Here is a 25,248-nt window from a genome sequence, read left to right on the forward strand (position 1 = left end):
TTGACTTTCAAGACTGCCCCAATGCATGAAGACAGATAGACTTCTACTGGCTTCACAACATAAGCTGCTTTGCAACTCCTGCTTTCTTTGATATTTGAGCAGGGAGGTTTCTTCCAAGCAGACTGTGCTCCTCATTACCAAAAAACCTTCAGTATGTGAACTGAAAGACGGTAAGGAATAGAGAGGAAGTGGGTGTACTGGTAACTGGGGCAGAGCTGACGAATTAATTTTATGATGGACACGCACACGATTTACGGTATTCTTGGTTACTGCTGTTATCAGTCAGAAACAGAACCATCCTAGCCAGCCAGCCACAGTCCTGTGGTGTCTACTAGACACCAATGTTTTTGGCACCTTAAAATCTGTCTGTAGCTATTCTCCTGTGTTTACTTTCCCCTAACAAAAAGTTACATAGGAAAGAAAACCAGCAACAAAGCAGCCCTGCTCATGCTTCACCACTTTCTCTTACAGGTGAAGCATTTACACACGGTGAATAACTTCATATTCCTCCCTGGTTTTACCTGCTAATGCAGTATTCCTTGTCTCCAGGTATACCCAGGTAGCGTGGTCGTTCACCAGTGGCAATGAGAAATCTCTCAGCTGTGTACAGCTTCTCAACTCCTCTTTTATTTGTTGCCTGTGGGCAAAGTATTAGTCCAAAGTGAGTACTTTGTAGTCCTACCAAGGGAAAAATTAATCTATTTGAAAAGCACCTCTATTCAGAAAGTACAATAGGAAGACCCAGCAAACGTGGCTAGGGAGTACCTTAACTGTGTGTGGCCCGACAAATTCTCCATATGCGTTCTCATATGTGACTTTCTTCTCTCTCAGTGCAACCCGATAGCCCCAGTTCAGCGAACCAATGTAATTCTGAACAGATTCTGTCATAGTCATCCAGTTGTGTTTGACTGTTAGAAACAAAAGAGAAGGGTTCATCTCTCAGTCGGTGAGTTCTTTTTCCGTAGCCAACCTTGTATTCTCAGACAGATTTTTTTCATGACCCTGTCACCTTTGTCTTATTCCTTTTTTATTCCAGGGTAACTCTACTGAAATTCAATCAGCATAGACAACATGAGAGGTCACAGTGGAACAGATATGACTTAAAACATTGAAAATTTAGCCTTACTGCATTATCGATAGTTTTCTATTGACACATGCTGTGAGCAAGTGACGTTGCTCAACAAAACTAAGACTATGCATCTCTGAGAGGTGCCTCTGCATGTTCCCCACTACAGGATTACACCCTAAAGAAATCCCAATCCTATAACCATGCACATTAGAGCTAATATAAAGTAGAATTCATCTTCTTATGTAGTAGTGACAGAGACCTGGGGAAAGGGAATCCTTGCCTGCAATTATGAGGAAGTTTCTAACAGGGGACATTCTGGGGTATTCCCTTAGATGTTGTGTTACATTCAGAAATGGAGTAGTACCTTATTGCTTTTATTCGCATAGCAATCTTATCAAATACTAACATGACCAGAAGCTATTAATAAACAGATCAAACACTGCAAGGCAGTAAGCCCCGTGGCTTTAGACTTGAAAAGCGCTTAAGTTGATGTGTAATCTCTCTAAAGTTGCCTCACATTATTAAAGCCAGCACATGCTTAAGTGCAACCAGCACTTGATTGTGAGAAGAACCTCGGGATTTTCAGCACAAACGACAAAACTGCAAAAAAGCATTCTCCTTCTTTACCTTCTTCCGTAAACTGCCATCCAAATTTGCGTGAATCTTGCAAGGCTTGTCCCAGTAAAGCTGCCTGGTGCATCAATTTTTTAGGTATACAACCTACATTTACACATGTTCCTCCAAGACCTGAGAGAAAGGAACAGAACGTGTTTTTCACATCAGTGTGTCTGATCTCAAAGGAGAATCAGAGTCTCTGAGTAAAGCTCCTTTGTAACAGGTTTGCAACGAAGAGAAATTTACCCCATGAGTTTCCCAGAGGCGTAGCCGTGACAAAGTCCAGCACCATCACTTTCTTTTCATATTTGGCAGCCTCCTGCAAAACAAATTAAACAAGACACATACCTAAATATTAGAGCTTAAATTTGGAGTAGATGATAACATCATGCATTGCTGAAAAGCTTTGTGACTTTTAATTAAGTAATAATGAATGATTTGCAAGGGAACAGCCAGACAGTCATTAATCTTCTGAATTAATCTGCACACTCAGTACGAGGAAAAAGACGAAAAGAAAAAAAATAGGCATTCATCCTGCTACATAAGAGCATGGCACCAGTTGATACACAGAAGACTCTGGGAGTCAAACCTCCTCTTCTCTCCTCCATCCTGTCAGTTTGTGCACACTATTTCCCAGCATGCCATTTACTTTTAACATATTTAACAAATTCTTTGTTAACACAGTTTTCCCTTCAGAGATGGTTTCTCAAGCATTTGTTTGAAACCACATCCCACAATGACATAAGCAGTCACGTGGCCAAGCATTACAACTGTGCTTATCCAATCTTTTTTCTTGTAGCAGAAGGGAACAATCAATTTTGAGTATGATCTGTAGTTGTCAGGATCAGCTCTTGCTCTTCCAGCTAGCCAACCTGCGGCAAGTTGACTGTCAGGATGTGCGGATGCCATCCAGACTAGAAAAGCGATGGTTTATTTCATGATATTTCCCCTGAGAAGTTTCATTAGCAAATCCACAATCAGTGCGTGTAAACGACAGTAAGAACTGCAATTTCTACACTGATTCCATTGCTCCCTTTGTGCTTTTTAAGAAAAAGGCAAAAATCGACGGCGATAGCTAGTACCAGAGAAACACGCTTAAATAAGCACTACACAGCTGAGAAACAACAACAGCAGCTTCCCCCATGAGATGCAGCAAAATAACTTTGATACTTGGAGTAAGCACAACTGTGCTGCATCACATGATGAATTCTTAGACATGTAAGCAATAACAACTATGGGCACAGGATAGTACTCTAAGGCCTTGGGTTTGGTTTGGGAGGAGCTGGACAGCCTTCAGCATTATGTTACCAGTAATACTTGTTAATCCAAATAGTTAACAATCAGAATTTCAATTTTAAATGTATCTTACTTCATGCAAAATACAAATCATATTTCAAACAATGCAGGCTGTAGACACCTTTGGAAAACATTAATGTACTGGATTTCTGCTTCTGATAGGTTGGCCAAGAAGCTAATTTCCATCCATTAGTGGTACCTCTGAGAAAGTTCCTCAGAAAGGTGCTCAGGGACTGAGAGAAGTTATTAATGCTCCTTATAATGACAACTCCTATACACAGCTCGAAAGAGCTTTACTAGTGTTAGCTAACTAGAATGCGTGGATTCCCAAGCTCACACTCAGCTATACGCTCACATAATACAGCACAGCATTGCGTTACCACCTCGGTAGAGATCACAAACAGATATAACCACTTCTGCAGTGATACGCCCACAGTAACAAAACCTGCCCCATAGGCTTTCAAACCTTACTGGGTTCAGTGCAGTACTGCGTGAGGACAACAACGTCGCTTAAGGCTGGAGCTGTTCTGTGTGAACTGATAGTAGTGGCCTGGCAATTTGGTCTGGGTCTGCGGTTGGGTTGCACAGAGTCAGCTTGGCAGCATTTGCACTCACCATGGAGACGTGCCTCCAAAATAACAAGCTCTGAGCGCAGTATGGAGAGGAAAAGGAAGACATGCACACAAAGCTGCGTGTGTCACAGTGAAAAGCATGCATTTAATCAACCTAGTTAAACTGCTGCAAACCTGAGTGTAGATATCTGGAACTTGGTATAAGAGCTGTGTAGTTGTTTTTTTTTTCCTTTTGTTTTGCTTTTGAAAGCACCGCTTATTAATTCAGTAAAAAAATCTGAATATTCTAAGTCAGAAGTTCATGCGTGTAAAACAGTTTCACTTCAACTTCACGAAACTGATTTGAAATACACACATTACTACTGATAGTGATGTTGACTTTATTGATCTACCATCTTCTGCTCTACTCCACAATCACTTGAGAACACTAAAAACCAATAAACTTTATACACTGAGTTGAAGAAATAAGGCAATTTATCTTCCTAGCTACACACCTTTTCTGTCCCACAGCTGAAAAACAATGCAATAAACATCACTGCTGTAGCTTTACAATCTAGCATGTGTATACAACAAAGCAGAGCAGTCTCCTCATGGAAATTTCAACAGATGGCTTTTTATTACTGCAAACTGTTTTTGCATTACTGCAAGCTCCCTTTTACTCGTTACTCTCTTCTGTCCTAAAACATCCCCATCCTCTGAAAACCAGTGTCTGCTTCTCTTTGCAGGTTCTCAGAATTTTTATAGATCTTATCTTCCATCCTATGCCATGACAATAGTGCCCCTATTGATGGGAAAGCAGTAAACTACTGAAATAGATTATGGACATACAGCACATTACAATCCACCACTCAGCACTGCACTCTTCCATGATAACAGAAGTTCTTCTAAGGGACTAAGGTTTAGTGTGAATCCAATGCTATGCTGAAATATTTTCTTGTTTTCTTTCACTCCTCCAGGACCTCCTTCACTTCTCAAGTACAAAAGAAATACCAGGGATTATCCAGCTCCAGGTCTTGAGCAACAAAACAGTTTTATTTCTAGGAATGCTCAATTCACTAACAGTTAATTCTACCACAGTGAGAAAAGGCAAAATGTGCCTAACTACTGATGTAAAGGAGAGTTACTGACTTACATTAAATTTCAGCAAGTTTCAAATATTTGGGATAATGACAACTCTAAGAGCTGGTATATTCTACACCACTGTGGATTCTTTTAATTAATTCTAGATACTCTTCTACAAGCAGTATCCTAACCAAAAATCATAAGTTATTTGGCTGCAGGCAGGAAGTACCAGACCCTAGAAATGAAGGGCAAGATCCTAACTCTGCTTAAGTATAGGCAAAATCTCCATTTATGCAACTACATAAGCTCACAAATCACAGTCTCCCCCATTGCCAAGAATTAAAACAACACACGCAACTATTTCTGAACAGATATTACTTTCAGATAAAACTAGAAACCTCCTGGTGTTAATTCTGAACAGTTTAAAAAACTTTTTCAATTATGAGTTGAATTTTAATTCAACTACTAATAAACACTGTTGAGATATTTACCTGCTGTTTTCCAACACCATCATCTCCCATTAGTGGGGATCAAGTTTCATTCTGTTAAGAAGTATACCATGACATTTTATGTTTTTCTTCTTCAGAACATAAGGAAAAGAATATTGTGTAACTGGGGCTAACCTCAAAAGAAATTCCACTATCAGGCAGAAATGTTATGCCGCTACAGTGTTAGAGATACCCAGATCCAAGACACTGAGAATGTCACCCACCTACTTACAAGGAAAATATAAGTCTGTATTTTCTCTCTCATACCTTGGCAGCTGCCAGACCACCTGAGCCTCCACCAATGACAATGAGGTCATAGTCATAGGAATGTGGCACCGGCGTATGCCCGTTCATTTCCAGCAGTTTCTGAGGCTTGTCTTCCTTATGTGCCTGAACAGAGAAAACAAAAAGGATTAGGGAACATTGAAACGTTACCCACAGTGCTCAAAAATTAGTATTTTCAGCAGCAAATATTGTGATAAGGGAACATAAGTGCATCTGAATTTTCTGAGCTCTGCTTTTAATTAGCTGTTTAAAATTTCATCTTCTTAATCCATCCTTGAATAGCTCAGTACCTATTAGATACTGAACTATGAATTTTCTTGTTCGTTGGAGCTCTGGGTTTCCTTGCAGAGCTTAGTTTTCCACATCAATGCAACTCCAGTGCCTCCTCATACTGCTTCAGGATGAGATACATACCTGCTGACACAGGCATTCCATTAGTTTATTTTATTCTTTTCATCCATCCTGGACTTTCCTAATTAGTCTTTTTCCCCTCCTCCTGCATATATTAGTAGGAAAATACAACAATGACATACAACATTGTAATAATCTGCAATTACCGGCCTTACCAACTGAATGAACAGAACTGAACGAAGAAAACAATTTCTGAAAACTACATTTTTGTATCATGCCTGTGTTTATCATTGCTCTGGTTCAGCATTGTAACTAACTTCGGCATCAAATGGATCAAGTGTGATCACTACAGTTTCACAAGACGTTCTTTTATTTTTGATCAGATGACTACTACTACAGAAAAATGACCCCTAAGTCCTAAAATGCATTTTGACAGCTGTATGCCACAAAGAACATTGCATTGTCTTCATACACTCTTTCTAAAATGAGCCTTTGTACTTAATTTGCGAAGCTTCAGTTTACCAGGGCTTCAGACCTTCAAGCCTTTGGAGTTGCTGGCAAAATTCTCAACGCCTCTCAAACTGCGGGACAAGATCTGGAGTAAGTAAAAATCAGATTCCTCAGCTGATGTAAATAAATGAGTATCAACTAAAGTCATGACAAACCTTTTAAGACCCAAAAAGGAAATAAAGAAACCATACTTAGTCACTTTACAAATCTGCTTGCTTTTATTCAAGTGTTTCTATCTGCTTAACTAGGCAGGACTTGATTCAGTGCTACTGGAATAGTCATGGCAAATAAAAGGAAAAAAAAAAACAACCAAAGAACTTTCCCTTCTCTTTTCATCTTAATTTTCTTTTGCATAAAGCAGCCCTCGGTGCTCAACCCATTCTACTGTCACCTTCCTCTGAGTTTAGATTATTCCCTCTCTGTAAGTATAACTGTCTACCCTAGAGACTGCTGCCAGCACAGCCATATCACTGACAAAAAAATCCCTATCCCTCCAGCAAATTACACAGCAATGTCAGCAGAAATTCAGACTGTGCATCTGCCTGTATAAAGTCACATTTTAATAGTATTTCATAACCCTGAGTGGCAGGTTAACAGTAGACACAAAACCTAGAAAACACCTGTGGCTGTTGTGAAGACATCCAAAAATACCTCATCTTCCTTCCTCTTCTCCTTCTGCTCCGCCACCGCAATATATACCCCTACCACTGAATCTACTTTGCACTCGGTTCCCCTTTTTTCTATTTTTCTAACATGGCCATTGGCCAGGCTCAAACTTCCTACTGCAATCAGAGTAAGAGTGAAAAAGGAGCATATATTGTATTATGATACGCAGTTTCACTTTACTTGTATTTAGGGACATAAAATTAAAGAAAGTGTGCCATTCTTCTCCAAAGCACACCTTCGTGTTTGCTCAGTGGCAACAGGATGGTGTGAAGCTTAAGGGCAGACTAACTCCCACACAGTCATCAGGCCCAACTACCGAGAACAGTATCTTTATGATCCATATCAAGAAACCACAACACCTACTCAGGAAATTTGCTTAGATCACTACTTCTATCATGCTACTCTCTTTTTCTTTTAAGAAAAATGCTTTATGTTTTGACATGGATTCAGAAACTTCAGCTTTTGTTCCTTACTGTTTGGTTCATTTTTCATTAGTTCTTCATAATCATTCTTCATGAAAACATATTACAAGTTTAGATCAGACAAAGTAGATTACAACCTTCCCCTCTGAAACCACCTTCTAGAACTGCACTCTAAAGCCACCAGGATCTTGACAAGCTTTGCTTCTCATTTACCAGGGGAACTCGCTCATGACCATGATCCTATCCTGAGAACATTCCTCCTCCATTCTTCTCCCCAAAACTACAATTTTTAAAAGAAAGCCTACATTCATATTACTTTTCAACATCAAAACTAAATTAAGAGACTTTAAAATGTATCTCCCCCTACCTTTACAGTTTTCTCATGATCTCCTATTTGCTTCTTCTGTACAAAAACAACTGGCTGTGGAGTTTCTGCTGTTACTTCGCACTGCCCTTCTTGCAGCTTCTGTGCTCGCTCTGCGAAATAAAGAATAAAATAACGTAGTGTCTGGAGAGGCGTTCTTTATGAATGCTGTGCTCCTCAAGAAAAATTGTCTGGGGGAGTGGCCTGGGAGCTTTATCGCTTCCTCATCAACAGCATGCCTGTCTCAGGGGAGCATTTCCTAAGGCGACCGATGAGTCATCTGCAACGTTAGGATGACTTGCTATATTTTTCTCTTTAATATAAACCCATATGAGATTTGGCTGGGACTTTTTTTTTTGTAAATTTTGTAATTTTGCCAATCCAACAGTAAATTTTGCCAATGCAACAGTATGTTTGGAACAAAGCAAGGAAATAAGATTTGCTGTGGCTAAGCCTGAAACTTCAGTCTTAAAAGAAAATGATGATTTTTACCTTTCTTGTCCAGAAAGTTATTTTCTTATGCTGATGTGCTGTCATTTTGCTCAGTGTTGTACTTTATAAACTGAATTAAAAGTTCTTCTTTTTCTCCTGCAATTAGTTTCCTGGAAACTTCTTTCAGTTCAATTTATTGATATAACTGGTTTCGCCATGCATCTCCCCCCCAGTAATTTCTGCCATATGCTATCGCTTATACTATGAAATCCTCTAAATAAACATCTTCAAAATCCTGGAAAAGATCTGTGTTCGCTCACTGATCACAACTGATTTTATATCTATATTCTGTTGGAGATATATGTATATATCTAGCAGAAAATGTTAAGCATATTAGTGGAAAGAAAAAAACTAACATCTCTACACATGGTAATATTTTATTTGACACAGCATGGAAAAAAGAAAAAAGAAGAAAATCTAATAGTCGACTGGAACCATTATCAGCTCTGCCTTCCTCCACATAACTCTGAGTTACATTAAGCTTAATTTCCAATAAATGGGTCAGTACACACTTGTTTGTACTTAATCATATGCATACTTTGCACTGCACAACCAGCATTAATTAACAAACTCTGACACATGCACATACTTAGACAAACAGCCATACTGAATGCGTGTACATTCCTTGGGCATTGAGCCCACAAACCTGAAGAGCATTCACACACACACGAATGCAAAATGTGGCAGTCACTGAAAACTGGTCTGTAATCTTGTCATCTCTGATTTCTTTTCTGAAACTTAGTGATAAAATGCCTTTATCTCACAAAGGTATTGGGAAGAGTACTTTGCTGATGTTGGCAAAGTGTTTTAGAGATCAGAATTGTTACACAGTAATATTAGTGATGGATAATACTTGGCCTATTCTAGCTCGGGGAAGGAACACAGGAATTAACCTGTGTATATACCCACACATAAAAAAAGAAAAGCAATAACACAGATTTTGAACATTGGTCACAATCTTCACAAAGGAGAATTTTTTTCTTCAATATATTATCACAGCTACAGTCCTGCATGTACCTGAAGCAACCGAAGCCTTGCATTTTATTCCCATAACAAGTTTGAACAACCTCAGGAATGTTCACCTAAAACTATATCTTCAATGAGATAAAAATCCAGTCATTAGACAACACAGGCATTTATATAAACATCTCTAATTATTTTCAGGTAGATCTGTGCTAGAGGTGCCTAGCTTTAGCAATAGCCCCAAAACCCAAGGGCAACCATAACCTCCGGCAGAGACTTGAAAGAGTCTGTGTGCAGGCGGCTGCTGCTAGGTGCCTCTCCCTTGTTGGTCTGGGCAACCTGCCACAGGCAGGATGACAAAGCAAAAAGTGCTCTGCGCGTCACGTGCTCGCCGTCCATAAAATTCCATCCGTTAACGGCAATCACAATGACCCACAGCCCTGGTGAATTGATACTGCCCAGAAATCAATCCGCAGATATGTTTTTGCAGAGCGAGACTGCTGAGGAGAACCTGGCCTATGGAGCCACTCCGGATAATCCTCAGAGACGTAGCGGTGGCGACCACCCTCTTTGCCTGTAAGCATCAGCATGACTTCAGCAAGTCGGTAGCAACTCAGAGCCATTGCAGGAAGATCCAGTGAGGCTCTTACCCTGCACTACCGCTGTCTTTGCAGTTTGTTAGTCCCAATCTAGAAGATGGTGGCTGTTGAGTGCTACCTCCCCTACCACCTGCCAAGTGCTCCTTCACATGGGATGAACCAGTCTAACAAATCATTACTATCAAAAGGGGACAGGCCTACTCTCTTCCACCACACTGTTTTTCTCTTCTTCTTGCTGACGAAATACCCTGTCTGCATACTTGGCACCAGCTCTGGCAGCCAACAGACCCTTACATGAGCTAAATCAACTCACTAACCTAGATGAAAACTAGCACAGGAGAAGAAAAGACATGGACAGATTCCCACCAGTCTAACAAGTTCAGCTAGCTCAGGGAAGGATCCCAAGAGCACCATAGCCGGCGCCAGGCAGAAGTCATATCCACACGGACAAGGGTGAAGGAAGAGGAGGCAGCAACATTTTCTCCCTGGTGGAAGCAAAACTGCCAGATTTGCTCAGCAGCCTGTTAAACCAGCCAAACCCACCTTTTTAGCATTTACCTGAATCCATCTCTGAAGCAGACTACACTAAGCCTCACTGTCACTTCTTGAGCAGAGCAAAAAAAAAAACCCCAAACCAAACAGTGAAACAGCTATGGTGCTTTAAATCCATATCCTTCCTTATTGGCAGTGAGCTTCCTCATGAACTAAAATTCCTCCCTGGTACTGAGGCCTCTGAACTTTCGACTGCCGGTTGTGTAACTTCGGGCAGGGGTGAAAAAAAGGCACGATTGGTTTCAGAAGGCCTTGACCAGGCAGGAACGTGACCAGCCCAACACAACAGCCTGGACCAGCTTCGTGAGCAAAACTGCTTGAGGGTAAGAATCGCCTTACTCTGCGAAAGCGTCCACGCAGGGATCCAAGGGGCTGCTGAGGCAGGACGTGGGGACCCACGGAAAGCACCTGCCCTTCAACTACTCGCCATGAAGGTCTGTAAGTGGCACATCAAGGCAAAGGTCTTCACTGATTTACCCAGTTTTCTGTATCACGCTGCAGGACGTTATCAACAAGAACTAAGTTCACATTTTTGACAAACAATGAAATTAAAAAATAGCTGTCTCTACTCCAGTAGTTCAGAAGTCTCTAATTTTGTAATGCTTATAACAATCATGTGACTTGCTTTACAGGCTTATCTTCAGGCATCTGAGAAGTAAAGGTTATTTCATATGATGATAAACATTTACCTTACACTCGAGTCAGCCTTTTAGGTGGAGAAAGTTTCAGCTCTTCCTTCTTCCACTTTTGCTCATTTCTGCCCTTTCAACACAGGTCACTACCTCCTCTGTTACATAAACTCAAACATTTGGAAGTGGTGATAACAGAGCCATTATATCATCCAGATTATGACAAGAGAAAAACCCAAGCCTTTAAAACACATGCCTCCACCCTGGGTCATATCACAGACCCACGCTGAGAGGCTGCCTTGCTATCAGCTGAACTGACAAAACTGCAAAGGAATGGAAACCTGGGGCAGGAGGCAGAGAAGGAGGAGAACCTCTTAAACGGCCTTTGCCCCTAGAGGAATCACAATGCACCTGCAATTCCCAGAGAGGCAGGATCAGTGGCTGGGAAATTAAAAAATACTTAGAAACTGCACTTTAATGAGCGGATCTAAGTTAAACGTTCAACCTACCACACACTCTATTTTTGACCGTGACAGAGACACCATGCAGCCTTACGGTTAATCAAGAGAAGCAATGGAGCTGGCTATTGTACATATGCCAGGGCTTGCTTAGATAAGGGCTGCGTGAGCTGTGCTCTAGTGATCCTGGCCGAGAACCACTGGTACCTTTGACAGGATAAACTATCACAGCCCTGTGGCTATTCTCTTTCTTTCCAAGCGCTGATTCAGCACTTGGCTGCCCTGTCAGAGGAAATGTAACGATAGCGTAGAGGTGCATTTGCCTCCCCACCTGAACTCTGCCAAAGTCTGAACCCATAACAAGTCAGTAATGTTAAGACAGGCCAACCCGACATTACTTACACACACAGAATTCAATGCGCACTGACAAGCACTGTTAATCAAGGGTATTAATCACTGACGTCCCACAAATGCTACTTCTGAAGGCTGGGATATGTGAGCCTTGAATCCTGCTATCTACACACAGGACCAAGATACATGTTACACCCAATTACAAGCACTTCTAGCCTTCTCTCTGAAATTAGCTACTTGTCCTTGACTATGTGTAAAGCACCATGTGTGATCACTGCACAGAAATTATATAGTTAGAGTAAAATCTTCACTTTCCCTCCTAAGTGTCAAATATTAAGAAAGCAAAACCCAGAAGGTGAAAAAATTCTACCTCAGAGCATCTTTTGCACCTACTTACATAAGCAGAAGCTTGCGACAGTTGTATATACTCCTTACGGTTTGTAATTTCAGCCTGCAAGGAAAAAGTTCCACGGTGAGTGCAACAAACAAAAACACTTCACCAATACCACAAAAACATGCACCTTTCCCAGGGCTAAAGGCTGTTTTTTCTCAAAGAATCTCACTGTCTGCATATGCAAGCACTGAGGAAGGAGACGCTAAGAAAGACGGAGCTATGCACTCAGTCCTTAAGACTGCTTACTCGCTTATCTGTTTGGTGCAGTTCAAGTGGAAAACAAAGAACTTCTGGGCTCCTTCATATAGCTCCTTCACCTGCAGAGTGCACAAACATTAACAGATGAGACTGAACAGTGAAATCACTTTCATCCTTTTCTCCCTGGATCACAGGTCTGTTTTCTTATCTGCTGGCTTCCCACACACACAGTCTTCACATAGCACAGAGAAAGCACCATATGTATAAGCCCAGAAAATACCCTTGATGATTCTCTGGTTCTCCCAGTGACTTGCTTGACATATTGCTGAAACATCCAAAAGGTGTTTAAGTGTTTGAAATGATTGTGATAGGAAGTATCCCATCAGAAAGCAGACGCACAGGTTTTCTTGGCTTTATTCTCTCTCCATGTCTGACCAAGAAACCCTTAAAACCATTGGTGAGAGTTACTTCATTAAGTTATTGCATTTTTCTTAGCAGTCCCTGACTATTGGTATAAACGAGGGCTGATCCAAACCAGCCCTAACTTCCCTAAGAGACTGGTTGTGTAATCTGGCTCACTGATGTCCTTTTCTACACTCATTTCCCTAAGCCTACCAATTTCACGAACAAATGTGAACAGGGTGTTTCATACAAAGTTCGATTCTGACTCGCTCTCTAATTCAAAAACCACCAAGCTTCAACACTGACAAGTAAAAGACTAAAGTGCATTTTCCTAAGAAATTGGAAGTTTTCCAAACTATGTTATTGCTTATATGTATTCAGTGTGTTGCTGCAAAGTGCTTTAGTTTTCATCGTATTCTTGTTAATCTGCTTCTCATATGTAAGAGCTTAAGACTTCTTCCATTTAAATAAAGCATAGCTTGAATGGCATTGACATCAAGATATGATGTGGAATAATTTAACTTTGCACTTAGTTGAAACAGGGTACATGAACAGAAACTGAGGGGCTCTACTTTGGCACAGATTTCTGTTAACAGTCTTGGACTGTAGTCCGTAGTGCTACTCCAAAACACCTATCTCCTTCACAACTTTTTTACCACAACTATTTGAGCATAAAAGGCATTTAAAGGCATTTTCCTAAGTGGCAAAACACATAGATACAAATTTTCTTCTGGGAACTTTTCAACCTAAGTTCTCTTAGCCAGAGGAGGAAAAACCTCATCATTCTCAGCAAACCAAATGCAGTTAACATATGAAAAAGGCAGAAAATGACAGAAAGCTTCACAGCACTGTTTTCTGAAAGGGCAATAAAACTCTTCTGAGAACTTCTAATCTAACCTCTACACAGCCGGGCAGGAAAACAACAGGTTACAGAATGAAGACAAGCCAAAGAAGAAATACTGACGGAGGAATGACAAGTGCCAGATCAAACGAAAAACAAACTTCCAAGTGACATCTATCTGAGGGCCTGATTCAAAGCTCTCCATACCCAATGGAAAAGCTCCCACCCCAACAAAGGCCTTAAGTGACAAAATTCACCCCTTTCAGCTCAATTTTCTAATGAACATCTGGGGACTGACTCAGCAACATCCTCCAATCTGCTTTTCACCCAAGATGGGTCAGCACTGTGTTTTGAGGGCTGCAATCCACCACCTTTGCATCCAAGAAGAAGGGAGAAGAGTTGCTACCACAGGGCAAGAAGCCAAACACTAAGATACCTCCTTCTCAGCCTCTACACAACCAGGCACTTAAGCTCATAACCTGTCACATTCTGATAGTCTGCAAAAGAGGTTCTGAAATTGGCCTCAGTTCCTAGTTCCTAGCAAAAGAAGTAATTCCTACTTTCAGGTATTTCTTTTCCTTTTGCTTTTCTAAATACCCACGTAGCTATCACGGAAGTCCAACCGTAATATGAAAAAGTATTCTACTTTACTGATTTCAACAGGGACATCATTGTACTCCTTGGCTTGTTATGAAAAGTCCTACAAGACATGTTTCTACCATTATAATTATTGAACTTGAAACCCGACTCCAACAAGACCCGTGCTTTCTCGCAGACTTTCCTAGTAGTGCTCTCACCACCAAAGCCCTTAGCAGTAGCAGACAATTGATACTTGCCCTAGAAAGTCTTCAGCCTTTACTCTTTTCTTATGTAACTGTTTACAGTAAACCATATAGGAATTAGCCAGGTTGCTCTAATTAGCATTAATAGGGATGTTTTCTGTGAGCATAGCATCACATGCTGACCTCAAATATTTCTAGAACATCTACAATACAAACTCTTATTGGCTTAAACAGAACAAGCTGTATAAATTAAACAAAGGTAAACATCAGATTATCTCTTCCTCAGTAAAAAGGTAGGTAATGCTAAATTAATTAGGTATCTTTGACCAATTCCATCTTCCATTTCATTGTGAACTAAATTAACTAGGTTATGAAAAACTTAATATAAAGCTTCTCTGTCTCTGGACCCGTAGTAAAAGCTGTAACAGCTCATATAAAGATTTATATGCAATCTTTATGGAAAACATCACCTTACAATACTGGGAATTTTAACGTGGATTTTTGCCTACTCCCTTCAAAAGTCACTGTTGGTTTTGGATTTACCCATATTAGTACAATGCTTTGTCCAATCAAAATCAAAACAAAGGAAGCTGACTTCTGGTATGACTACCTGCTCACAGTGCCATCCATATTGGCTCACCCTTCATTTGGGATGACCTGAAAAAGCTAAGCTTCCTGATTTTTTTCTTGAAATTCCTGCGGCCAACACAAACCTGTGGCTCCCACAAACTGTGATTAATACTCTCATGCTACTTTTTGTTTTTCCCCTGGTCAGTACATAAACAACTCTCTGACAAGAGGAGGAAGTATCACCAGCCACACTTGAACAAGTGGCACCTGAGGCACAGAGAGGTGAAACAGTACTCAGCAGGGCTGGAACAGGATCTCCTGGTGCTGGTGCCATTCATTAGTCCCTACCGCCATCGGCCATGCCTTTACTGTCTCTACCACAACTAATGCCATTTATTCACTCCCACACATCCCTCTGTAATCAGGGCTGCATTTGAGTCACAGAGAACATTAAAAAAAAAGGGTGGAAAACAGCTCACACACCATCAGTTTTTTTGTCAAACAAGCCAGTATTAAAAATGAACATGGCTAAAAGAAAACAAGCTTTTTGCAGGTGATCTCCCAGAATGGGCATGAAGGTTAAGGCAGGTACTGCACCATGGAAAGTACCTGGGTACTTGGCTCAGAAGCCTGTGATTCCCACCCCCTGCCCCAAGCAGGCCTTTTTTAAGGAGGGGGCGGGGGGGGCGACAACACCACTTATATTAGTCCAGTGTAATTAAAGTTTCTTGTCTTTGAAAAACAAAAGGACTTGGGCAGAACAGTTTAATCCTGCTTATAGTAGCCCAGCAAACAATGACGTAGCATTTCTACTAGGTGAGCGAAGCAGGACAACCTAACAGGTCATTGCCCTCCAAACTGTCTTGCCACCCCAGGGATACAACAAACCAATCTGACGCATACAGGTTCTGACAAAGGTCTGGCTGGCAACGGTTGTGAGAGATGGGTGGAAAACGGTAAATACGTTACGCTTTTGTGAGCTAGAATTACATAGATGTGCTTGCTTTGTGTCAGGCTGTGCACACAGCAGAGGAGTTAAGGAAGTTAAGAGCTTCCTTCCCACCATACCGGGGGTGCAACGCCAGGACAGAGGAAGGTGACCGTGCCAAACAAGTTTCTTCTCTGCGCAGCTGACTCAACAAGTAAAACAGGCAAGTTTGCTAGAATAGAAGATGAAATGAGATGATATCTCAGTTTGCTACATAAAACCAGTTCATTAGCAGACTCTTAAGAAAAGCTTAGGACTACGCTAAGCTACTATTATTTTCTATGGAAACAGAAGTATTTGCATACTTTACTTACTTCCTCCCTTTGCATTTATATCTTTTTAATGCAAATCAAAGTGCTGGGTCAGATAGCATTGTAACAGCCAAAAATTACAGGGGTCACACGGTTCCACAGGGTTTGCCATAGATGAGTCCAACTACATAGTCAACAGTGCAAGGCACAGACAGTACATACAGGAAAGGCAATATGCTAAGGAAAGCAACAGCTGTGACCTTTTTGGAGGAAAAACAGAAAGTAAAACCAAGCTGAAGAGGAGGAAAAAGAGATGGTATCAGATCTAGCTTGGCAAATTGGAGGACGGCTCTGTGAGCAAGACTTACAATGTGACACGACATTCAAAAAAGGAAGTTACTGGAAAGTATGAACGAGGAAAAACCTGAACAAGCCCTGAAAAAGAATTTCACAGGAAATACATGAATCAAGATGCTCTAGACTGGAAGGCAGCTGCATTACAACAGGCAGATATCAAAAACAGAGGAGGAATCAAAGATGAAACTTTCTCAGGAGACAGCAGTGGTGAAGTGCACTCACTTTAAACCAGTGGAAAAAGGAGAGTAAGTTACCAATTCAGCATACTGAATAAGCCAAAGGGCACGATTTTATCTGGTATTTCTTTTGTTTTCTGCAAGCACAACCAAAAAGATAGCAAGACACCCTACCAAAGGATGTCCAAGATGGGCTCGATGGAGGAACAACCTTCAGACAGGAACAAGTGCTGAAGTTTTATCTCCAAGGAAGTCTTGAAAATAGAGAAACCGTAACAGTGGACTGGAAAAAAGGGGACCAGTACCATACATTGTGAGGGCCAAGCCCTGTTCCCGTTCACAGCAGAAATCAAGGGGATGGCATAACTGTAAACAAGGATAGAGGAAGAACATGGGCAACCACAATGCCACCTCCAAGAGTCAAGTCCAGTCTGCTCTTCTCCACAAAGGGTGCTATGACGCATCTGTTATTGTTACACCTGAGTAGTTCACATGTAAATTATATGGTCAAAACATTTGCAGGAAATACTTCAAAAAGAAAAATATTTGGGGCCTCATTACTCACACACTCACCATCTGTAAATGTCCACGCAGCTTAATCACCATCAGTGTTTGTGCTCCAGCACAGAACTAGGACCACCAAAATGAATCCCCTGTTATTCTATCTCACAGTTATGCTGGATTCAGAGGCTCTCATATTAGCACTAAAAACAAGGAGCAATGATTTTAACAATACTTTGTTAATTCACTTTGTTGAATCCAACCTAAATTTCATTCCAAGACTATTATAACTTTCCAGGTCCACCAGTGAGTGTGTCCCAGTCCTAAAAGGAGCCGAGCAACTTCAATTTACATGGAAGTCAAACTGAACTGAAAACACAGCTGCTCATAATATTCATCTAGCATGAGGATCTGGGGGGGAAAAAAAGCAGCACTTGAGGTGATACCAAGGTAGAGTCCCACAGAAACAAACAATATGTTTTATAAAGCAAAAGCTGCAACCCAGGCTATCTAAATTCTGAGATGTGTAAGTTTAGTCCCTTATTGCGTAGCTTTGATTTTTCTCATTAATCCTTTCTGCAGTAAAACGCATGTTTATAATACAGAAAACTACAGTAGTGTGGAGATAAATTAACAAAAAGTCAGGAAAGACATTATCTTCCGAGTTATTTCCAATGCTCACACCTTTACACCCACAAAATGTCATAAATACCGCATACGCAAAATGCAATTGGTGAAGTAAACTGAATGCTATTTGAAGATTGTAGGATAACCTTTTTGAAAGCAGTAGCTAAGGACAAGAGAATGCCTTTAATAGCTATGTTATGCAAAATATATATAAGCACTTTATCTTAACAGTTTTACTTTTTCCTGTGCTAGTCATCATTTTCCGTGCCAGTTTTGCTCATTAGCAGCTTGCTACTGTTTGCTTTTTTGAACATCCTTTTAGATCTTACAGTGAATTAATAACTCTGAATTTATTATTCTCATTGACAAAATGATGGAAGGCGGGGAATAGATCCAGAGAGTAATTAAGAAATTCTTACAGCTAGGAACAGCCCAATTTCTTCCTCCTACTACACACAGAAGTTTAAATGCACCTTGTCCAAGAGTTGTATGTAGATATAAAAAAACCAAACCTACTGCCTGGCATGACTAACTATAGAATGGGGTTAATTTAAAATTGTTCATGTTTTAGAGTGAGTTAAACAATGAGTAATTAGCTGATTTGAATTATGTTTAATTTTTAAAATAAATTACGTGTATCTATTCCTGTTTCTGTAATTATTTGGTTTTAATCTTCTGTTTAACCTTTTCAGCAGCACCCACAACTCTCCTCATCTCTTGTCCTTGATGGATATTAAAAAATTTTACATGTTCCTTCGGGAAATGGACATTGGGTTTGAGATAATAATCCACCGGTACGTGACTATCCCAGAAGCAAAGCCACCTAGATGCTGCAATATAAACCTTGACATCCCAGCTTTCCTGGAGGATTACTTTAAGATGCTGCCAGAGCTGCAGAATGGGCAGCAAGGAGTAACAGTGTCTTAAATTGAAAAAACAAAGATACAGCAGAGCATATAAACTGAAGCCCAAACAATATGTTCTTTTAAGTCATTTAGCCTGAATGAGTCAGCTTCACAAGGCTGAAAAAGCTCGTTAAGATGCAGGCTTCATTTCTGAGTTTGTGTCAGCAGATAACATCATTGTTCTGAGGAACTAGGTTTGAGTGTAACTCCACAGCAGTTTACTCTGCCCCAAACTCTGTGCTATCACATCTGCCTAGCTTTCAGTATCTGATTTAAAGCTAAATCAGGTGTTTCTAAATCATAATGTGGCAGTGCCAGCATTAGGTGAGGGAACTGTTGTTGGTTAACCCTAACTGGTCTCAGGGAGCTGCACTGCCCTGAAAGTACAAGGACAAGTGGACTCTCTTGACAGTAGTTTCGAGTTTTCTTTTTTTCCAGTCCTTCCTGTTAGGGTCAAGGAACCTCCAGTGCTTCCAGTTCCAGACCTTTAACTCAGATCAGAAGATTTTATGTTGGTAGAATTGAAAAATACTAAGCAATATGGAGCCATAACAATAAGCCTATTTCATGAGTTTTAACTGTTACAAACCTCATCTTTGTATTTGCTAGCTCCGGCTGTGCTCCTGAGTCATGCAAATTCTTACTACACAGACATCTTTATTCTCTGTTTGTCAATATATATTATAATATTGTATATTATCTTAAAGCTACCAAAGCATTTTAGCTTTGATACTCTCCAATTATTGCATATCTAAAAATACCTTTAAAAATAGACCCCTTTCCCAAGGATTTGGTAGAGCTGAAAGCGCTCCTCCAGTAGTAGATGCTCAATCCTAAGAGCACTTTTTCACTCATGCAGAGCTGCTGTACAACGCCAGATGTAAGCACAGGTTAGTTTTCAGGCATTCATTACTTCAAGCTCATTATTTCTTTTTTCGTTGGGTTTTATAGAGCCAGTGAGAGCACAGTTAATATTCCATCCAAAGAGCACTGGAGACTGAAGTTCTGACTCCAAAGAGGTACAAAGCGGACAGCTGAAACACGCATTTCCCCATTGCTGTTGTGGCAACATGCCTCGATCCTGGTAGACAGAAATCGCCTCCATGGCCCAGAGGGCCGTTCAGCTCCCATCTAACTCCACATCTTTTTCCCTCCGGACCGCACGGTCTCCCTTCAGGCAGCAGCTGTGACAAGGACCCTCGCGCCCTGGGAACCTCACTGCCAGCGCTGCTGCCTGCGCATCCTCAGGGCCAGGGTCCCATACCCTGAGTGCCGCCGTGCAGCGCCTCCCCTTGCTCCTCCAAGTGAGATGATGCGTAAAGCCCTGCGCAGCCCCGCAGCCATCTACGCTGGCCTCAAATAAAGTAAGTCGGGAGAAAAATCAAGCGTCAGAGGTTGTGTTTGGGAACACGTAAGGAACACACACGGTCGCACCAGCTGAAGGCACGTTGAAGTTGTTCTGCAGTGCGGTACTCCCGTACGCAGCAGACGCACCTGAAGGCGGGCGGCAGGGGAGGGGGGCCCGGCCCGGCCGCGCCCTGCTCCGACCTCCCGGGGGTTTTACCAGGAAACCAAAGGGATTTTCTCCCGCACCGCCGCACTCGGAGCCCACCGCCCCGCTGCGAAGTGCTACCACGCCGGTGCCTGCCCGCCGGCAGCTGCCTGCCTGCCGCCTACCTGCTGGGCGCCGCCGCTGCGGGCCGCCGCCGGGCGCCTGCCGCACCGCCTGCCCCTTCCGCACCGCGCTCCCCATGCCGCGCGCAGCCGCCCCCTCCCCGGCGGCGCCCCCTGGCGGCCGCGGCCGCCTCCTCCTCCGCCCCCGCGCAGCCCCGCGGCCCTCGGCGCCGCCGGGCCGCCTCCGTCGCGATGGCGACAGACGCGGCCGCAAACCCGGCCCCGGGGCGGTCGCGACCCCTGGCGGCTCCCGAGGCCGGGCGGGCTTTGGCGGGGGGCCGAGGGCGGCCCGAGGCGGTGCCGGACCGGACCCGCGGGTGGGGAGCGGGCGAGCGCCAGCCGTGAGCTGGGGAGGGGGCTCCCCGCACCGAAACGCCGCCTGAAGGGAGCGCTCCCTGCAGCGGGGCCGGGACGGGGCCGGCGCTAGGAGAGCATTCAGGAGGTGCGTTAGAAATATTGTTCCTCAATTAACGGTTCGTGCTAAGAAACCTCTCCATGTACAGAAGACAGCCTAACTGAAGGATGCGCTGTCTGAGGCAGAAAGTCCGATGAGGCTTATCACGCCGCTCCCTTCTGGGCTCTGGACGTTATTTGTCATCGTCACCGGACAGCGCTACCCAGGTCACGGCCCCGCTGTGGTGGCTTTCACACGAAGGTGTGGCAAGAGGAGTGCCCACCAAGACAGATTCCTGGCATACACCGAGAGGACAGACAGGGCAAGATGAAAGCCATGACCCTATAAACCGCCAACAAACCCGCACGCAAATGTCTGCCCTTCTCGTTGGCTCCAGTTTAAGCCTTCACTCTTCACGTGGAAGCGTGTGACTTGTCCTACCAAACGTGGCCATTTATCTGATGGGTATTCTCGCTTACGGCAAATACTGACGTTTGCTTGAAAGGTTTTACAAAGACGCTAAACCAACCGTTAATGTTTTTGGTGGATGGATCTTCTTTTCAGTCACACAGATTGACTACCGGGCTGCACGCTGAGCGAGCGTGAAGGCTGCTGTAACGCTAAAGCACTGCAACGAAATGCATGCGATGATAGACTCGGGAGCTCTCTGTCCAGTTCCTAACACGACCATCGGGCTGCTCTGCGGTCCTGCGTAAGTCACACACGCTGAGTGTTCCCCAGCCTAAAATGTCAATGCCGCCTCTGTTTATCCTATAACCCCTTCAGAGTCGTGGTTATCTTGCTAACGCTTTTACTACGGGACCCCAGCCACGTCGGCTCTCAGTACTCTCCCACAACAGTAATGGTGAGCGACAGCGAAGGACCACAAGACAGGGAAGAAAGAGAACGGGATAACAACTTCAAGTCTTGAGGTGTAAGAGGCATTGCCTCCCCCTCCTCACCTTTTTCGCACAGAGGACATCAACAGTTCCAGTATCTGGTGCTGTATTACTCTTCCACTCTGCAGTGATATCTCCAGTGTCAACTGGAGTTTCTAATACCACCCCCCCCCTTTAAGTTTCACACTTACACTTTACACTTTAAGTGGAAAAAAAGTCTCTGAACTCTCTGTGGGAATGGTCACTGAGATTTTAGAAATGATGTCTTCACTGTAGGTATCTGTAACAGCAAAAATGATTACGATAATGAGGATAATTGTTACAGGCATTCAGGGATTATTACAGCTTCAGAAATAAAGTTATTAAAATCATTTGCTGAACAAGCTTAGGGAAGGAACTCTATTCCACCAACCCCTATCTCAGTATTTTCATTAAATGGGGACTACAAGCTGGCAATTCAGTCAATTTGAGAAAAATCAAGTTTAAAAAAACACCTTGGAGTGCTGTTACTGTCTTTGAAATCATTCATAATGTTTCATTTCCTTTATTGTTTTGCAATTATGTTCTAATCACATTTCCTTTTATTAAGAAAAGGTTTTATGTTGCTGTGGTGAAGATCCGTTTAAGCAATGCAAAAAATGAAGTTTTAGATTTGAGATGTTTTCTAAGTTTGAAAACCAGCGCATCCAAAAATCAGAGTTATCCAAAATCACTTAAAAGTTCTAAGTAGGCATAGTAACCAAGGGGTCCGTCACTGCGGAACAGAATCTTGATGCTGCACCCGAGGACTAGCATTCATTTTCACCTTCTTTACCCCACTCCTCCAAATCTGCTGCTTCTTCCTACAGTTTTACTGGCTCACATCACCTCTTACGTTAGTTACCTCAGCTCCTCACAAACACTACCTTCAGGCCACTCAAAGTACCGCCTAAGAACTTACGTTCCTTAACTCTTATTTTAATCAGACCACTTCTGATCTTGGCCTCTTAAAAGGCAACTCCTTTGCCGTTTTTCCACGGGCTTCATGCTTTCTTCTGAATCACAGGTTGTGATCAGCTCCACGGTCCTATAAAACTCTTTCCTTTCAGCTGATTTATTATCTTGCCAGATCATCCTCTCTCCAGTTTTACTTACTTCTTTACCTTGTTTGTGTGCTTCTCCACAGAGGTCTTCTGTTTGCCCTTACAGTGTTCCCCATGTTAAATCTGTTTTCTGGGCAGATCCAGCAGAGGCAGACCTCTTTTTATTTAAATTTTGCCTAGAAATTACATTGTTCATGAGGCTTATGAAAAGCCAAGTACATCCAGTTATCTTATAATTTATTCTTCGGTGACTGAACTGTGCACATACATGAGGTCCAGTGTTGGACCACTGAAATGTAAGCAGAATATGATGACAAGAAGAATGGAAAGGAAGAGGATGGGAGAAAAATGCAGTACATTCCCGTTATTAATAATGTGATCTCCTGATGCCTTGTCTGTACGTTACATACTTTTTTGTCGGTCTTTGCCTTTCTCTCCCTGTTTAGACTCCTTGGGAGAGAGACTTTATCTTCCTCTGTGTTTAGAAAATGCTTGGCATTTCAATTTCTGCTGCTGTCCTCCTCATAAATAATCTTCATGTTGTCCTTTTCCAGTAGCAAGGACACAGATAGGAGAGCAGTCTTCAGGACCATAAATTTGAAGGACACCCTGGATCCTGTAATATCTCCTTGATACAGACACCAACTGAAACCCCTGTTGGAGTCATAGATAAGTCTGTGTACTGAAGTGACTGGGAGACTGAAGGCCTGTCTCAGACCGATTCCAAAGCACTGATTTAAATACGCTTTGCGTTTGTTTGTCTGTTTGCCTGTTAGTTCCCTCTACGTGAAAATGTAGTGCAGATCTTCAGAACTGCTGTGTTAAGAGGCAGGACAGCAAAGACTGTCTCATTAGAAATATCTGTAGAACAAAGGAAAGTCTTGAAAATCTGTCACATTGTGTCCTGTTTTCAATATTGGACTATTAGAAGGCGTAGACTGCATAAGCTACCAGTGTTGGGATTAAGAGATCAGCTGTGATAAATTCAAGCAATGTATAAAAAGTCTATAAAATACTTGAATTATTAATAAAACTAGTAATTGCATTAAGATATTAACTGATAAGGTTCTTTATAAAGATGAAATGTAAGGTGTTTCACTCTGTCTAGAAATCTTGATAAAGATATTTTACAGCAAAAGTCTTTGGTGCATGATTGCTGCTGAAGAACCCTGTAACAGAGTTCAGATAATCTAAATGGTACATCAATGGGACCAGTCCCTCAGTTGTTTCTGAGATAATTGATTCCCAGCTCCCTGTGGCTATTATGAGAGCGATCATTAAAATAATGTTGGAATTTCTGTTCCCACAACGATTTCTATATATTCCTTCTATATATAAACCGGGAGGAAGGCTGTCTCAGTAAATGAAGAGCCCACAGTGCCACCTTCTTATGAAGTACAGAATTTTTGGGGCTGAATGCAAAATCACCTAACTATTAGCATTATTAAAGCTGACACAATCCTTGCATGTTCAGAATATTAATGTCACCGAAATACCAGCAGTCATTTTTGCAAGCTTAGATTCATCTTACCTTACATCCCACCTAAAAGTTTGGCCCCCTCGTGTAAGCTCTTGATCTAAGCTCCTTCTGTAGCCAACAGAGAAAGACAGGCATTCCCAGATGGTAACTCATCCTTCCAAAGACAGGCACTTCTAAAGAGCGAGCCTATCCCTTAGTTTGGACAAATTCAAGTGAGAAGAATTCCAGCTTTCATGTCTAAGTCGACAGAAGAAATCTATGTCTCTGCCTACACTGCAAATGTGACAGTGTCTCTCAGTATCTTAGTGACAGTTAAGGGGCACAGTTAAGATCCACCCAGTGCAACAGGCTCAAAGAGAACAATTTTGTTTTAGTGATGCCGCTGACACAATGGTAATGTACCCAGGCCTTCGAATCAGTGCAGTTTGGAATCCCATATAATCACCTCTACAGGAAAGAAACTACAAATATTGACAAGTGCCACAGCCTCTGGAAACCTCTAATGCTTCCAGGAGAATGCCTCCAGTCACGCCAAGCAAAACTAAGTGATCAAATCTGTTACTATTGTGCAATTCAACCATATGGACAGAATGTGACAACACAGGCTTTATGAAAAAATTTTCACGATACAGAGCAAAACTTAGTTCTGTGGTCCTCCAGAGCCCCTACTCCATAACGCCAGTATATCAGCACTGACAGCCTCAGGGCTTTCATAACTGTAACTCTGTAACCAGAACTGAACTGGGCAATAGTCCACATTTCCTCACTTCCCATCTTCATCCGACCTGCCTTCTGTGCTCCCGCTGCAGTACCCAAAGCAGAGCTGTAATGGAACCCAGCTTCCCCACCCATGGGACATGTAGGGTTTCGCTGCACAGCCATTAAGCAGCTGCTTGTCCTCTTGCACAGTAGAATTAAATAAGACATCTTTCACCATACTTATGCTACTGAGAAATTGCAGTCCCACATGTAGCTGGTAATAG

At 42.3% G+C, this 25,248-nt stretch overlaps 1 protein-coding gene and 1 long non-coding RNA gene across 10 annotated transcripts in view; one reads left to right on the plus strand and one right to left on the minus strand.

Annotated features, from left to right (window-relative positions):
- TXNRD1 (thioredoxin reductase 1) overlaps positions 1 to 25,248 on the minus strand; it is a 50,210-nt gene that overhangs the window by 20,411 nt on the left and 4,551 nt on the right. Inside the window, exons 1-7 of one of the 7 annotated variants that reach the window (XM_087767513.1) lie at positions 7,704 to 7,896; positions 6,274 to 6,319; positions 5,370 to 5,492; positions 1,931 to 2,003; positions 1,697 to 1,816; positions 766 to 908; positions 522 to 637 (exon numbers count right to left, since the gene is read on the minus strand). In XM_087767513.1, the coding sequence (XP_087623639.1) occupies positions 522 to 637; positions 766 to 908; positions 1,697 to 1,816; positions 1,931 to 2,003; positions 5,370 to 5,456 (539 nt within the window). In that variant the 5' untranslated portion in view covers positions 5,457 to 5,492; positions 6,274 to 6,319; positions 7,704 to 7,896. Of the gene's footprint in view, positions 1 to 521; positions 638 to 765; positions 909 to 1,696; positions 1,817 to 1,930; positions 2,004 to 5,105; positions 5,157 to 5,369; positions 5,493 to 5,677; positions 6,184 to 6,260; positions 6,334 to 7,703; positions 7,897 to 25,248 lie in introns of those variants that run through there. The other 6 variants (XM_087767515.1, XM_087767510.1, XM_087767511.1 and 3 more) reach the window with 6 other exon arrangements.
- LOC148054672 (uncharacterized) lies at positions 9,259 to 20,402 on the plus strand. Of its 3 annotated transcripts, XR_015706884.1 has the most exons (5): positions 9,259 to 10,740; positions 12,406 to 12,530; positions 15,946 to 16,082; positions 18,527 to 18,625; positions 19,688 to 20,402. It is a non-coding gene; the product is annotated as an uncharacterized LOC148054672 (long non-coding RNA). The 3 variants fall into 3 exon arrangements; XR_015706883.1 differs by lacking the exon at positions 12,406 to 12,530; XR_015706885.1 differs by lacking the exons at positions 12,406 to 12,530; positions 15,946 to 16,082 and having other exon boundaries at positions 18,524 to 18,625.

Source organism: Nipponia nippon, unplaced genomic scaffold (assembly GCF_047370975.1).
Source record: "Nipponia nippon isolate SJK-2023a ecotype South Korea unplaced genomic scaffold, ASM4737097v1 scaffold_3, whole genome shotgun sequence".
In the NCBI taxonomy this organism is placed as follows: Eukaryota; Metazoa; Chordata; class Aves; order Pelecaniformes; family Threskiornithidae; genus Nipponia; species Nipponia nippon.